Source organism: Pterocles gutturalis, unplaced genomic scaffold, assembly GCF_000699245.1.
Source record: "Pterocles gutturalis isolate BGI_N339 unplaced genomic scaffold, ASM69924v1 scaffold4214, whole genome shotgun sequence".
Lineage (NCBI taxonomy): Eukaryota > Metazoa > Chordata > Aves > Pterocliformes > Pteroclidae > Pterocles > Pterocles gutturalis.
The window spans coordinates 97,788-115,450 of NW_010127996.1; the positions used below are offsets into that span (position 1 = coordinate 97,788).

At 37.0% G+C, this 17,663-nt stretch overlaps 1 protein-coding gene across 1 annotated transcript in view; it reads left to right on the plus strand.

Annotated features, from left to right (window-relative positions):
* PTPRZ1 (protein tyrosine phosphatase, receptor-type, Z polypeptide 1) overlaps positions 1 to 17,663 on the plus strand; it is a gene marked incomplete at its 5' end in the record, with an annotated part of 97,550 nt that overhangs the window by 60,787 nt on the left and 19,100 nt on the right. The window contains 4 exon segments of the mRNA XM_010079457.1: positions 1 to 1,002; positions 4,613 to 4,757; positions 12,174 to 12,265; positions 16,223 to 16,308. The exon segment at positions 1 to 1,002 is cut by the window's left edge and continues 30 nt beyond it. Of these exon segments, the coding sequence (XP_010077759.1) occupies positions 1 to 1,002; positions 4,613 to 4,757; positions 12,174 to 12,265; positions 16,223 to 16,308 (1,325 nt within the window).

Consider the following 17,663-nt stretch of genomic DNA (forward strand, 5'->3'; position numbering starts at 1 on the left):
TGCCTTCATTGCACAGTAGCGATGTTTCATTCCAGCTGACCAGTTTAGAAAATACAAATGCCTTTCCCCCCCAAGCTGCGAATGCCATAAGAACTCCCTTCCTAACAGTTGATACGTTATCACATGTAGCTACTGCATACAGCTGTATCTCTTCAAGTGTTTTTGAAAGTGAGTCTGCCAGTGTCTCTGCAAGTTCTGCACTTGGTTTTGATCCCGTTCGTATGCCTGCAGTTGTTTCGGATTCCGATGTGTCCATTCATCATACTCTTCCTTTACCAAATGTACATATTTCTGTTACAGTTGTTCCTCCCAAAAGTGAGATCCCTGTAACTTTGAGTAGGTTGCTGATTCCTTCTAGAGAATCCTCTGGGTTGTTTCCCAGTATCATGTCCAGTACCGATTCATGGCCTTCTGTAGTTGAGGATGACTACGATGATTATGACGATGGTTTCCCTGTAAGCAACTGTATCTCATGCAATTCCCATAGAGAAGCTGAGGATATGGTAGTAGAGGAACAAAATACAAAGGTAAACAATAACAAGGATCAGAGTAACCTAATTATAAGCTCACATTCTGAGAAACCTGAAGAAGAGGAGAAAATTTCAACTACTGCATCAGACAGTCATATAAACCATGCCATGGAGAGACATAATTATACATCCGTACCAATTTTGACGGCAAACACGATACCTAAGAAGCACAATGACCCGACAGTTTTGAAGAACCGCATTCAAACTGCTAGTGTCCCATTGCAAAACACATCAGAGTCTAAGTCTTGGGCTGTTTTTACAAGTGATGAAGAAAGTGGTTCTGGCCAAGGTACCTCAGATAGCCTTAATGATAATGAAACTTCAACAGATTTCAGTTTTCCTGACCTTAATGAGAGAGACACTGAAGGGGCAGTTGAAGCAGGTAACTCAGAATTAACTCCTGGATCATCACAGTCATCAGCCTCATCTGTTACTAGCGATCACTCATCAATATTCAACATCTCTGAGGCAGGTTAGTTATGAATAAGTCTAATGAATACCATGGAAAGCTGTGAGGGGATACTTTTGTGCCATTGAGAATGAGAAGGTTTACCTACATATAATAAAAGGAGAACATGATAGTGACAGTGAGTGTGATAAAGGAAACATGGGGTAACAGGGGGTGCATGCTGAGCTGACTATCTTGTGAATGCTGCTCCTGGCTACTTAAAACTGCACCTGAAATATTCTTCAGTAAGAAGATTCATGCTCTGCTTCTGGATAGATGTGTACTATCAGCAGAAGTCAGGTGGTGCACAATCTAAAACCAGAATTTGTTTCAATATTAATAGTTTGATTTTAGTTTTAAAGATTTAGGAGGGATGTAACTTCTCTGTACAAGGACAAGTGCTGCCCTTATAAAAACACAAGAGAAAACCATGCCTCTGCCAGAGGAAACATACCTCTGAGATCCTGCTTTTTAACTTACAACAGCACATTTCCTCCTTGTGTTTTGTTTTGTATTTTCTAAGGTGTATTGAGCAAGGAAGAAGATGCTTCAGTTTGATTCTCATTCATCTTAACTCACAGAAACATTTTCATTCTTACTTTGTATGCTACCTTCAGATTTCAGTTAGGTGCAGACTTTTTGTGCCAGATTTGCATATTTCCAAAGTACTTACAGCCAAATTCTTCTCTATCTGTTTATATTTAGTGCTATTTTCCTATTTAGCCCTCTTAAAGTCAGTGAGAGTATTTGTGATCTGTGATTCCAATAATATGGTCAGAATACAAAACTGTACCTCACATGGATAAAAACTTGATAAATAGAAAGCATTTCCTTCCATTCAAAAATGCATTGTGGAAAACTCGTAGCATTCAGACACATAATTTGCATTGCCTCTTCTTAGAGCATTGAAATATCCAAGCGTAAAGTCAGAAACAATGTCTATGATGTTTGAAGAAACCCCACAACCCAACAACCAAGATTAAACAGGTATTTTAGAAAATAAAATGAATTCCCATTAAATACTCAGAGCATCTGTAGAGGGCAGTGTCATCCAACTAAATCCACTAAAGAATGGAATCCACAAAGCATGTGAAATTTTTAGCACATTCCTACAAATATACAGTTAAATCATATGAGGTTGTATTACTCATGAGCAACAGAATACTAATATGAAAAGGTGGTAAATTGACACTCTGTGTAGTTGTGGCTAACAGAATGTGAAAAACAGAAAATAGAAATCAAGAGAAAACAAAAAAAAATATTGAAATAAAGTAAAAAACATGCTGAAATTAATAGGAGTCCTAACAAGGTAGGTGTTTTAAAATTGAATCAATAAGTCAATTAGTTCAGTAGGAAAGTAGTTACCATATTGTTTAAAATGCATAACATTTCTTTAAAAATCAACAAGAACATCAGTATTTCAGAACGTATATTACTAATGTGAAAGAACCATAAGAGATTTACAATTTACGTAACGGGTGTCATTTGAATTGTTACTGGTAGTAATTCAAAAAGCATTATACATGACTGAAGGAGTAGTAGTAGTAGTACAAAAGACTTAGAGTTTGTCTTCTAGATATTATTGAAAGACACTATACAGTATCATTTCATGTACATTATTTTTTCCAATAAATGATGCCAAATATTGTCTTTTAATAAACTGAAAAGTCTATGTCAGCATGTCTAACATGGTGTCCTGTAAATCAAAGACATCTTTGCTTTAATTCAATTATAAAGCAATGAAACAAAAAAACCACCAACCCCTCATCTGAGAACTTATTTATACATTATAGTGAATTCACCAAAATTATGAAATATCTTCTTGTTGTGACTTTACAGAAAAAATTGTAATTTCCCAGTCTTTGTCGTTGTTAATGCATATTTATGCTTGTTCTGAACTAGGGCTTTCTCTATAAGATCTCTATGGCTACCTAAACCTTTCAACTTCTGTTGAAAAACTGTAAGATAAATTAATATGAATAAATATGCAAAGGATCCAAACACATCAATCATTAGGTAGCAAAGAAATCTCCTATAAAAGAGGCTGCCTTTTCAACTGCCATCATTGGAGCAATGGCCAAGTAGGCAAGGAACATGCTGTTACAGGAGAAGCCTGCTCTTCATTCCCCATAGAAGGAATGCTAATGGGATTTGCTCATGCAGTTTGAAGGACCTGTGTCATCACACAGATAAGACTGGGTTTTACACTGTGAATTAGCTCCGAGTTGGATAAGCGAGTATGGATGCTTCAAAGGGATCGTATTCTGATCTCTCATGCATACATGTGGTTTCTTCTGAAATCAATAGGAAATACAGATTTTAGCCTACTCACCAGAAACTCAGGGACAGATTTTCCAGAAGCAACTTGTGTCTGTAATAAGAGTAGTGATTGATTTGGGTGTTTGAGTACTTTGAATTAAAACCAAGAAGATGCTTGTAAGATCAGAGCCTAGACCTTTTTGCGTATAAAGCCCTGAAAGCCTCTAAACTCAAGAAAACGGAAGCAGAGAGCTGCCTGGAAATCTGTACTGTGTGAAGCTGTTTGGTTTTTGACATCATATTTAAGACATATGCTTTGTTGTTGTTTTTTTTTTTTTCAGATACAACTCCATTCCCTCCATTCCCTGATTTCTAGACAGCAAAATTCTGCTCCCATACCGAACATTCCTTGAATTAGGACTGTTCACAAAAGCAGAAAACATTCTTAGAAAATCTAGGGGTTTAATTCTAACAAGTGCAAGTGTTTATTTCTGTGTTTTAACTCTTTTAATACTCACAGATCACTGATTGAAAAGAATTAGTTATTTGTGTCAAAAATCACAGTTTTAAAGTGTTTGCTTTTTGAGGTATGACCAAAGTTAAAAATACAGGATTGATCTCGTCCACCATTGTGTTTATTTTAATGAGATCATAAAATATATTGTTTTAATCTTCATATAGATTCTTATGCCCAAATATTTCTGTCACCCAACAACACAAGGCTGACCGAAATGTGAAAGCTAGACAATATCTAAATGATAATTTGATTTCTTGGAAAGATTCAGGTAGGAAATTTAATTCTGGCTCCAGCACAGTTGGTGGACGAAGTACTGCAATTGGATTCAAAGGAAGCAGGATCTATCTATAAGGCGAGTTACAGAATGGATAAGGTATTAAAATATAGAAGGCTTAAGTACAATACAGACAGCACATAGGGACTATAGTAAGAAAATTTTCCTACTAAACTATTAGTCAGAGAACTGATTTGCACTGTATGAGTGACAGTTTAACATCGAAGTGTTCTTTACACATTCTGATATTATATAATTAGATTCCTTAACTCAGTTGGCTTTCAGCTAATAAACAGATGAAAATAAAAAAGCTTTCTTCTTCTATATTTTAACAACAATCTGCTGCTCTTACAAAAAGAAGGCTCCACTGCTGGAAGGCTGAGTCACATAAGCTTGAACACTTTGCTTTACCCTCTATCTGCTTATTTTCTGTAAGCTGGTTTGCAAATGTATACACTTGCTGCAGTACATAGTAAAAAATAGAGGTAAGTGGTATTAAGTAGGCTCATTATAAGAATCATCCAGTTGTGCTGTGCATTTTTCAGAATTTAAACATGGACTATTTCAATTTTCTCTGACTGCAGAGGCAAGTAATAGTAGCCATGAGTCTCGTATCGGTCTAGCTGAGAGTCTGGAATCAGAGAAGAAGACAGTTATACCACTTGTGGTCGTATCAGCCCTGACTTTTATCTGTCTAGTGATTCTTGTGGGTATTCTCATATACTGGAGGTAAGTTGTTTTTTGGTTGGTTTTCTTTTTCAGTTCTAAAGAGCTCTGATTTGACAAACATGGTTGACATTATTGAGCTGGTTTACCAGAGACTGGATCTTGTCTCTCACTGTGTCTTTATCTTGCTCCCAGTGGTGCAGTGACATAAAGCAGACAAAATAAGGTTGTTTCTGTCCAAGATGCTCAACTACAGTTCTTTTGCAGAGGGTTAAACGATTGCAAACAGTTTATTTCCATATTGAGAGATTTTAGTAAACAATTACTTGTGATTATTAATGGCTAGAAGCCAAGAGAGCACCGGGAAGAGCAGGAGGGAGAAGAAAAATAAATAGCATGGCATGGGTTTGTTTCCCATCTTTCCAGTCCTTTAACAGTTGAAAAAGGTCATTGTCAATTAAGGATGAGAATCTGTGGTCCTCAATGGGACTGTGTGAATAAGCAATTCATACAGGACTGTTGGAGTGTGCTGTAGCTGACGTTGTATGCAAGAGAGAAATGGGATAGTTTAATGTTAGTTCAATAGTATGAATGTTCTAAGGTCATTTACTGAGTAGTTCTTATGATTGCCTGTTATTTAAAAGTTGTTGTTTGTGATTCTGCCTATCTCTGAACCAAAATTTGCCCCCCAGCCTTTCAGACCAGTCAGTAGGTAATTGAAGATGCGTTTCATGTGCATACATGTGCTCCGGTTCCCTCATGGGCCTGTTTCTCAGGGACTTGATAAGTTGCTAAGACAGTAAGAAAAAAAAAATTAGTCTAAAGAGAAGTGATAGCTATAAAAAGTCATGATAACATAATCAGTGAGGGCAAAAGACTGTATCTATACTGTGAAATAAAACGGACCAGCTAGCATGGCACACACCTCTTCTGTACAGCTGAAGTCTGTTCCCTTTCAGGGGGAAAAAACAAGAGTGGCTACATTCACATCACCTACTGGGGATGGCCTCTGCCCTGTGCTAACCCCAAACTGTGTCAAGCGTTGTGTGAAGTAATGGAAGCTGGCCTGAGCTAAAAACCTACCAGGAATCTAGTTAGCCATGTGACAGTATGTGTCAGTGCTCGAGCCTTTGGCTGTGTTTTGCTGGTTCTAGACAAAGCCAGAGATTCTTCCTAGGGACACGTCTGCTCTATAGGGCTTTCACAATCCATGCAACCCTAACACTTTTCTGAGTGTGCAGGTTGCCAGGGAGGAAACACGGTGGTCCAGAAGGGGGAAGTAAGTTGCAATAACTTCCTGCCATGGAGATTCTTGTTTGATGATTGCCAGAAACCTGATCCTGTTACTGCTTCTGCAGTGTTAACACATAAACTAGCAGCAAGAAACAGGACCTTGCTGTTCCAGGAGCTGTATGAGCAAGGGGGAAGGCAGGCCCAGACATCTCACAGATGCTTCTAGAGATTTTTTCTTCTTCTTTTTTTTTTTTTTCCATACTCAATCCTGCTTCATATAAAATGTATAAAAGTGGTGAAGAACCAGGAACAAGACCCCAGACTGCCCTTTCCAAACTACCAACTACTGTAATCTCCAGCTTATGGTATCAGGGTTGTGCTTACTGAGTTTTCTTCTAGTGTCCTGACACAGGTTTTCTATTGGCCTAGCAGGGTATATCCCACTTGGAGACAAAATACATCCCCATCCCTGAACACACTAGATTTTGAGAAATTGAGTTCAAGCTTCCTTTGTTCCAGGCAAGCATGCCAGTGAGTCAGACAGCTGTTGTCATGATTAAAGACACTTTGAGCAATGAATTTTCAGAAAGATTTCTTCTTTTCAAAGAAGTAGTTAATTGCTGTAGGAATGTGCAACTCATTTCTTCGTTTATGTCTAGTTGGATAATTATGCTGTCCATCACAGGATTTCCAGCTAACCACTTTCATATTGAGAACCTTTTCCCGTCTTTCATGTTATGCAACATGAATGTTCATATTCATCTTCCAAAGGGTTTCATCCCTGAAGCTAAATAGTATTTGAAATCTTCTCCTTTTGCAAAAGAACACCATCCATTTTAAGACCCAGATTGTACAGTGCAGTTCTAGTAATCCTACACGTTACAAGCTTGTTTTTGTCAAATAACATTGTGTTCATTTTGTATTCTTTCTCTGGGAATGAACAATTCTGTAACATAGGTCTTTCAAAATCAAACAAAAATCCCGTTAGCTGTAATATCTTCTTGAACTTGAATTTAATCTTTTCTGTATTTCTTGTGTACTACAAAATAAAATGTGGAGCTCTTTTTTTGTTAATCCTCAAGAAAATTTTCTCGGCATTATGATAACACCAGTAACATAGTTCTTATTTCAGAGGAATGAAACATAAAGACTATGTATTGTAGGTAGGACTTTGTGGCCCTCTTTCAAAGGTGCCAATACCCTAACCTCTTTTTTAAGCCTGGGAAAAATCAGAACATTAACTTTATTGCTATGCAGTTTTCTTTATGCCTGGAAAATATTAGTATGAAGTCTATAAGTGTTTTTATGGTTAGATTTAGTTTATTTTTAAATAACTTATATAAACTATCAATTTTTCTTTTTACAATTATTTTTGATGTGGGACAATTATTTTCACTTATTGAAGTTCATGAAAAGTTTAGGTTTGCAAGAAGTTATTCTATATTCCTTTGGCAACAGTACTCAAAAAATTGCGTTGGTTTATCCTAGCTGGCTATTTGAGTGAATAGTGCTTTGAGTTGTTTCTGCTATTAGCTCCTAATCTGAATATGCAAAAGGTGTGTTTAATATGCAAAAGATGTGTTATTTGATTTAAAAACCAAATAACTACCAAGAGAGACAAGTTCCAATTTTTCAAGGTTAAAAAAGGCAAAATTATTTAGTTCTTCACTTGAATGACTTGTATCAGAAGAATAATTCTGTACCATCTGTTGTTTGGGTTTTGTTGGCTTTTTTTTTTTTTTTTTTTTTTTGCATGAAATTGTTAATCAGCAGTTGAGGAAATTCCCCAATCTCTTCACTATCTCATTAGGCACAATTTCAATCTTTCTGTGATAAAATATTAATTTCTCTGACAGGGATGAAAACTTTCAATGGCAATATTGTCTAGAGATTGTCTAATTGCCAGTAGGAAGATACACAGTTTTGAACTAGTCTAGTTCTGTACATCAAATCTTTTGTAATTCCAGCAATTTTCAAGTGATGTTATTTTCATTTCTTCAGAATGATTAAGATTACAGTGGAATAAACAAGGAGATTTTTTTGCCTGTTTAGTGGCCTTGTCTTCCAGATAGATCTTTTTTTTATAGATTTAGAGAGAATTTCCTATCTAAATCTAGAGTCTATCCATCTCTCTCAGTATCTGTTTACTTGACTGAGTCCTTGCAGCAGAGATGCAAGAGGAATATTTCAATTTCCTTGCTCTGTTCTTTAATTTCTGGATAGCTTCATCATTCCCATTTTGCTGAATTAACCTTATCATCTGTTAAAGTGACTGAAATTTAAAGTTTCTCTGTGCTGACATATAATATACTGGAAATTGCTTATACATGCATGTACTTTTTTGGAACCGTTCATAGAAGTGATCATGAAAATACACCTGATGAAATGATGTATAGGAAGAACTGTCAGGCTATTTGTGCAAATCAGTTTTTATAATGGTTATCATAAGGCCAGCCTGGAAAATAGTAAAACAATAACAGTTGTCAGTGAGAGTTGTACCATTCAGGATTCTTTATCAGCAAATATATGTGAATCTCACTAAGACACTATCTCTAACAATGTGAACAGCAAACTGCTAATGCATTTCCAGCTACATTTCTATCTATAGACATACTGAATATCAGCTGGATGTCATGAAGCCTCCTAGAAGTTACATGACAGCAATGCATCAGAAATGAGTAGCCCAGTGACAGACAACACCCTGAGTAGTCATTTAAATTTTAACTTTCCTCTACCACCCTATATCTTTGAACCACAGCTGTCAGAAAATGTTCATTTTCTTATCCATTATTTGAACTGATGCCTTGAATCCTATGTTTATTGGAACAGAGTTGAGAACCCTCTCTAAGGATAGTTAAACTTGCACATGCAGAGACACATTAAAACAGATTTAAACTTAGCAATGCCATACTCATCCATCCATGAAGGAAAAACTTTTTAGCTGGGTGACACCAAATTATAAATAAAAGTTAATAAAATATTAAAATTAAAATTTCAGCTGATGAGCACTTAAAATTAATTTGAACCATTTAGAAATAGAATAATTTTACTTATTTGATCCATTGAGGATCCGTTGAAAGATCCTTTGGAACCATTGGATCATTAAATGATTGGAACCATTTGAAAATAAATTCTGATAAATAAGTGTCTGAGAATACCTATTGGCAGATATCCTGTGAGCATGAAAGACCCTGAAATTCTCAGAAAGAGAAGTAATTGTGTCTCTAAGGCCATTCTGGGTGAGCCCAGGGTGTGCAAACCTGTCCTGTCACAGATTCTTCTGACTTCCGAGGTTCAGCTCCCTTCCTCCGCCAACACGAGCGATGAGCACCCTGCACACACACACACTCACACACACAGCGCAATGCTGTGTTGCCTGCCTTGGTGACAATCCCTGTCAAGGTTTGAGCAGTCCCTGCCCCAGGGGACAAGTAGGTATCACATATCCTCAACCAAGGTCCAGGGGCCCACACACCAGAAAAATCATGTCCTCTGCAGTCTGAAGCATAGTCTTGTCCCAAGTAGTTCACATTTAAGTGTTATTCAAATCTAGTATCCCTCCTGTTAAACTGAAGAGCTGCTGCCACATTCCTTCCTGTACAGATACAAACACTAATTAATTCAATGGCTTAGCACTCTCTCCATCAATGTTCTCCATCTCTCCACTCTGTTCGAAGGAGTGCAGTGTCTAAATTACAAATTACAGTTTTAGGTTGAAGATCTAAATGCTGTGATGAAAGGTGTAAATTAAATAATCAGGTTAACATTGAGTGATGGGACCTTTGTCTGGAAGTTTGAAATAGTCATCGCTTTTTTCATTAACAACAAGTGATAATTAACGAGACACGGTTATTAACATTACATTTAGTCATGAAGGCTTTCACTGCTGATGCAGAAGCAGATGGAGTGCCTATTTATGGGTCTTATTACAGGTTAAGTCAACTGCTATGAATTTATCTCCCAAATGTACTAAGGGTATAATTTATTTTCAGCTACAATTAACTTGTTAAAGATTAAAGATACAGTAGCTCAGTAAGGGATAGTGAATATATGGCATATTATGAGGACATTTTCAGCACTGCTTTAGATGTGAAAGCCATTATGCTAATTGAATTCTTTTGAGCTCAATCTTTTCTCAAACAAGGAGGTGACAAAACTCTGTGATATTAGTCCATAAACTTTATGTATGATCATTGTTCATAAGCAGTAGGCATTCAGGGGAGAGGCATTTTTTTTGTTTTAGAGCTTTAATCATAGAATCATAGAATAGTCTGGACTGGAAAGGACCTTTAAAGGTCATCTAGTCCAGCCCCGCTGCAATGAGCAGGGACATCTTCAACTAGATCAGGATGCTCAGAGCCCCATCCAACATGACTTTGAATGTTTCCAGGGATGGGGCATCTACCGCCTCTCTGGGCAGTCTGGCTGGTTGGCATGTTTGGTTGGTTGGTTGGTGCTGTTTTTAACACACACAGTACATCGGCATTGTCAGTGCCCAGCAAGCACAGACAGACTTTCCAGAAGTGTTAAGTGATTTGAAGTACTTTGATACTTGCCTACCTCTCACAGACATTTTGCACACAGTCCTGAGACTAACTCTTGAGTGTTATACTAGCATTGGGACAGCCTCTCTCACCTCAGCAGCCACTAACTCTATGGAGTGCTAATGTTAGAGCCTCTTCAAAAATTAGAAGGATGTTCCCAAGCACATCCTGAATGTGTTCTTGGTCTGCCTCCAAAATTACCATTTCTCCGTAAAAACTAAGTAGATAATGCATAGTCTTACTCCAAACACGTTATGCAAAGCCAAAGCTCCTCTATGAGCATCACAGATATGCTTTTAGAGGATTCTAGCTGAACTCCAAATTTGTCATGAACCAGAACTATTTTGCATGCCACAATTTTCCCTTTGATGTAGTTGTCCACTTTTTCTTGTTTTAAGAGAATCTGCACTGAACCCAGACAGAAAATTCCCAACACATTCTGAATGTATGGGCGTGCTTCCCAGAGGCTTTCCAAAGTCCTTATGATCTGCATTAATAGTTCTGGAAAGAATGACAATATCCACATGTTCCCTATCTATTTCTCAAAGTAGCATCAAATTCCTTTTTGATTATAACAATTATATAACAATTATATAAATTATCCATGCAGTGATACAGAAACAGTACAGAAGAATTTAAAACACAAGTGATTAGACAAAATAGCAACAGATCGTGTAACAGCTTCATCCAACAGCTTTGAAGAAGCAGAATCTTGTAAATATAAAATGAGATTAATATTTTCCTGATGCCCATATTTCTTTTTAAATTTAACAATTAGTGAATAATATTTCAAATAGATTAAGTGACCCAGAGTAAAGATTGTTATTAGCATGTCTAATCATATGGAGATTTTTTTAATTAAGGAAGCTTTGCAATGCTTACAGCAGCAGTTGGTTGTTTAGTCCCTTGAATAGCTTGGACTCTTAACAGATGCTATTCTTATTATCTTCACATCTGGATTACAGCACAGATACAAATAAGATTGTGGGTCATAGTTAAGGTTGATTCCATTTGCATTCATCCTTCAATGTTTTTACAACAAACCTAGCATCTCCTGGAGTTATAAATTCCCCTGTTCCTGTATGTCAACTTCAGGAAGTCCTCCTTGGTTAAGGTATCCTCAGTGTTGCAATTACATTATGAAAAAATTATTCAGTCACAGTCATAGTAGATCCAGAGCTGCTGTTTTGTCTGTTAGAGGGCATGTTGCCTTTTATTCCATTTCCGTGTCTGCAGTAGGATCTATTGATGAATTAGCAGAACTGCTCTCATACACTGCTTCATCTTCAGGCTAGCGTAATCACATGAAAGGGAACAATAATTATGTGTGCAAAGTTGGATAATCAAGGAAGACAATGGCTTTTTTTATAGTTGGAGTTGTTGTGCAGCATCTACAGTAGCTCCTGATGCAGAGTTCCTCTTCCAGCTCTCGCTATGTCTGATGTGTGCTCTATCTTCTGCCTCTGGTATAGGTAAAGATGCATGAACTATGTATTATGCTGAGTTAATGTAGTATCTTCAAGCTGTATGCATAATTTGGTGGTGTGTTGGGGGAATATTTATATCATAGCAGTAATATTTGACACTCCATTGGTTTTCAAAACTGTGATTTCTTTCTTACTCAATAATGTCAGAATTCCAAAAGGTCTCAGATAACATTTTATTTTTTTTGCAATATTTTTTTATGTTTCTTCCCCTCTAGGAAGTGTTTCCAGACTGCTCACTTTTATTTAGAAGATAATACGTCACCTCGAGTCATTTCTGCTCCCCCAGCTCAAATCTTCCCAGTCTCAGGTATTTTTTGTCAACTGTTCTGTGGATTGGTGTTAGCTGTTGGAAGATGCTGCCTTGTATGTGTCCATATGAATTCTTCACATACTGTAACACCTGTAAACCAGAGATTTGTACTCTCTTGTACTAATAAACACAGGAGCACTTGATGGAGGCAGGGACTAGTGTTACTAATACTCTCTCCTGTAGGTTAACACAAGAGAAATATCCTCACCTTACAGAGTTGCGTCAAAGATATGCTGTGCCTTCTAGCCGTTTGTGGTGCAGCCCCACTAGAAATGGCTGCTGGTGTAGCCGTCGGAGCTACATTAAACAGCTCTAGTTCACTGTCACAAAGCAGAGGATTACACCAGCAACATATTCTGCTGTATTTCTGCCTTTAACTGAATTTGTCATCTATGACCTATTCTTTTTAGAACATGACCTCTTCTTTTACCAACAGGGCCAATATATGCCTCATCGATCTGCATTTCATTTGCAATTATGTTTTCTTTAACTTATAGATTTTACTAGCATAGAAACTACTGGTAAGTTTCTCTGTGACCTCCCATTAAAATGGTACACAAATACAGAGTATTATTAGTGTCTTCTGGTTCCATGTCCATCACAGTTATTTGGAGAAACTGTTTCTTTTTTTTCCTTCTCAAAGAGTATCAGAGCAGCGTGTGCAGCCCTCCCAGCTTTTTCAGTCCGAGTAGAATGAAAAATACCTTAAATAGATTAATTCTGCAGCAGATCCCGAGACACATTTTCACTCATGAGAAAAGGATATCTTGTTCCATGAGTAATGCTTTTGTAAACTGTGCTATTACACAGGGGGATGGGTTCCCTTGGAATGACTAAGGGATACAAAATCATCCCTTGTGCAGAGAACTAGTAAACACATTTAATTAAATAAATCCCAAATATTAGACTTCTGTTGTAATGGAATTGTAGACGTCTTTAAATGCTTCTTGTGTTGATTGCTATTGTTAGGAAACACATAACCTTCTTCTAAATGGTCAATAGGCAGGGATATAGCTTGATTTCAGAACAGCTGTGAATATATATGAATGTCAAGTGGCAATCATTATAGGAAATCTCTGCTCTTACTCTCTATCATTAATTATGTTGCAGTACAACAGTATAATTTTCCTGAAGTTTTTCCTGACCAGCTCACCTCAGGGAGATAGTGTTCTCCATTGTTATAAGACAGAACTGTGCTACAGTTATTCCGAGTGCTTAAAATATGTCTTTTGATGCTGGAGATTTTCCTTCTGAAGTACTGATACATATTAACCTAGAGAGAAAAGTGTTTCCAAGTGACTGAAAGATGCGTAAAATATTTTGTGGGAAAAGCTGCAAGCACTGAGGAAATATTTTTGTTATATTTTGTGTGCAACAAATACCAAGTGAGCAGGTTTTATGTTTACTATTGTACAAGTGTTTCAGCAATCGAGACTAACTGATATAATACTGGAAAAGAGCATAGAGCAGGAAGAGTGTTTTGTAACTGCTAAGTTTAATTTTTTATTGTAACTATGACTAAAAGCACACTCCACAGTTCTCATTATATGTTAAGTTTTCCTTTTGTTAGATTTAATTGGCAGAGATAGGAGAATTGCAGTTATTCACAGAAAATGCCCTGGCACTTCGCAGCATAGTTTAAAGATACATTCAGAGCAAATAATGAATTACAGGGCAATTAGGACCCACTAGCAACCTTTAAGTAGTTGCAAGTGATATCTGCCATCCAGATATAAAATATATTCCTGGAGTCAGAAGTGATTGAATCGAGAGATTAGCACTGGCAAGGAAATAAAACAGTAATTACACCAAAGCTGAGATCTCTTTCTCCCTTACTGTCCTCACTCTTAGGATCATCTACCTTCCCTTGTGTTTTTGTGTTTGCATGTCATTAGAACAAACGCTTTATGCCAGGTTTCATCTCTGAAGTGTGAACTTTGTGTTACACATTTGTTCAGCTTGTCTTAGGCTTGACTGGATAAATTCACTTTTTGTATTCCGACCCATTCATGTAAGTGAAAGACCAGATGGATCTTAATACAAATCAACAAATTCTTTGTAACTGAAAGCTAAAATTATTAGGTGGCCTAAATGCTGAACATCTGTTGACATGAATAACAGGTCCTTGCTCAATGTTTTTGATATTTCTTTCTCATATGAAACAGTCATAAAATTAGATTGTGAATTAAACATATTTTTAATCCATGAAAGGCTTTAAAACAAAAAGGTATTATTCTTCAAAACCAAAAATACCTGAAATGTCAGCCTTTAACAGGTAATTAACAGAACAGATGACTTTGTTTACATAGCATATTTACAGGAAAGTGAAGATTAAAAGTCCCAAAGGTTTTTGACATGATCTCTCATGAATGTTCTACACGAGTGTGTTTCTGTATTTGTATAAATTAAAAGAGAGACGTCCTCAAATATAAACATCAGATGGAAAATTCAGATTCAGTATTAGGACCCAGAAGTTGCATGAATCACATTGTATCCAGAAAGTCTTAAATCTTTCACTTAAAATTTGAAGTATAAAGCCTGAGGAAAATGGGGGGAAAATCCCTACTGGACGTACTCACTCATGCAGTAAAAGATGAAAATTAGTTGTTGTTTCCTTTGGATATCAATGCAAACATGCAACACATCAGTTAAAATTATACTACTGTCATAATGCTGCATTAATTTAGCAGGCTTGGGACTATGCAGCTAGTCTATGTACTGCATCAGAGTCCCAATGCAACACTAATAAGACTAAAGCATAGAATCATAGAATGGTAGAATGATTTGGGTCAGAAGGGACCTTAAAGATCATCTACTTCCAACCCTCCTGGAAGCAGGGACACCTCCCACTAGACCAGGTTGCTCAAAGCCTCATCCAGCCTGGCCTTGAACACCTGCAGGGATGGGGCATCCACAGCTTCTCTGGGCAGCCTGTTCCAGTGCCTCACCACCTTCATAGAAAAAAATGTATTCCTTATATCTAATGTAAATCTGCCATCTTTCAGTTTAAAGCCATTACCCCTTGTCCTATTACTACATGCCCTTGTAAAAAGTCCTCCACTAGATTTCCTGTAGCCCCCCTTTAAGTACTGGAAGGCTGCAATAAGGTCTCTTTGGAGCTGTCTCTTCTCTAAGCTAAAAGAACCCCAACTCTCTCAGCCTGTCCTCATATTGGAGGTGCTCCAGCCCTCTGATAATTTTTGTGGCCCTCCTCTGGACTCGCTCCAACAGGTCAATGTCCTTCCTCTGCTGAGGACTCCAGAGCTGGATGCAGTACTCCAGGTGGGGTCTCACGAGAGCAGAGCAGAGGGGCAGAATCACCTTCTTCAACCTGCTGGTCACGCTTCTTTTGATGCAGCCCAGGACACTGCTGGCTTTCTGGGCTGCAAGTGCACATTGACGGGTGATAATCAGCTTCTCATTGACCAGCACCCCCAAGTCCTTCTCTTCAGGGCTGCTCTCAATCCATTGTCTGCCCGGCTTTTATTTGTGCACCCAGACTCCTCTGCCAGATCATTCTTTCTTTACCAGTATTATTCAGAGCTCTGCTCCTGTCCTCTCCCATTGAACATTTTGTAGCAAACTGCTAATCCTCCCATTTCCCCTTGACTTTAAGGTAGTTATGAGTGCTCTTCAATTTACAGAGAAGATCAGCATCTTGCAGGATCATCACCTTGATTTTGGGGGCTTAAACACAGAGCAAGACCTAGCAAGGCATTTTCTATGTGTTGTTTCCAAATAATCATTTAAAAATATGTAATTGTTACAGAATTATTTTAGAAATGTCAATGGTGTTAAAGAGTGTTTTTGTTTTTGTGGGCATTGTACATCCAAAATTCGTGCCAAAACTTTTATTTCAGGATGTTGTGTGGATTACCTACGTATAAACTTCTTTATATGTCACTAGCTTTTTATTTTTCATAAATATATTTTTTGTCTTTTCCCACCCCTAAGATGATGTTGGAGCAATTCCAATAAAGCATTTTCCAAAACATGTTGCAGATTTACATTCAAGTAATGGTTTTTCTGAAGAATTTGAGGTATGGCTCTATGATGTCATCTTTCTTCTTAACACATACAATGTTAAATTTAAATGCCTGGAAACAAAGAACTGGGCCTTATATTCTGACTTTGGGACCAATTCCATAAGTGCATGTAAATATGAGGACCGGAAGCCCAGTAAGGACTGTTTATGCATAAAGAATAGGGAGGCTTATAAAAGCTAAAAGGACTGGGATGCAAATAGGAATGTTTATCACTGTTATAAATACTAAATGATTGAATGAATAAACTATGCAAAGATAATGCGATCTATGTGGTTTATCAGATACAGCTGTAGATCTAAAGCTTTTCCAAAACTAATGCCAATTGAATTTTTCAGAAGCTACCCACATTTGCTTGTTCCATTTACAGAGAAAAAATATGGAAGTAATTATGAGTACACATGGCAAGACTTCTAATTAACAGGGGAACTAATGTAGTCTTCATATGTGGTAGTGAAAGTTTTACAGTTCCTTTCCTAAAATATATGGTTCATAAGAGGTATTTCAAAACTTTGAAACATATGCTCTCATCATATAGTGTTACTGTTGCCGTATGTAACTAATGAACTTCATTGTTCTTCACATTCATATGCATTACCAGCAGTTTAAAGACAGACAAGTTTTAACTTAAGTCACATAAAATAAACATTATAAACCTAAACCCTGTAATTAAAGCTGTGATATTAAAATTCCTGACAAGTGATTTCTAACAAAATCAGTTGGGATAGAAATAAGATTTTTAACTGATCTCTATTAATTTAAAATTTTATTATAATATTCCTGTTGAAAAAAAAAAAAAACCCTAGAAAATAAAGAAATTCATAGTTTTGCATCTTTTGGTTTTGCTTTTGTTTCCCCAGCAAATGGACCAAAATTCCATGTCATCCACCTAACCTTCTTCATCAACATTTCTTCTCCAATTCATTTAACGTTCAGAATATCTGATTGTGGGACCAAATTTGTAAATACTTCTGAATGTCCCATCCATGTTCGTACATTACACGTGTGCATGTGCACTGAGAGGACTGGGGTCCAGCTAGACTGGCTGCTAATAAGAAAAGATGTTGAAGGGCTGTGTAAATACAATGGTGAAAAAGTTCTTTCACCATTAGCAAGGACGGCAATACAGAAATCAAATTGTTCATCTTAAAGTTTTATTTCCCTAAAGTCGTTCTTTTCCTAAATTTCAGCAGTGATCCACTGAGCTACACATACACCATCTGAAATATTTCGTGCTTGATTTAACTATTACAAAAAACTCAGTGTCCTTATCATTTCTTGGAGATCCTTGTTGGCTTTACAGACTACCCCAGAATTAGTTCCCCATCTTTTCTCTACCGATAAAGAACTTA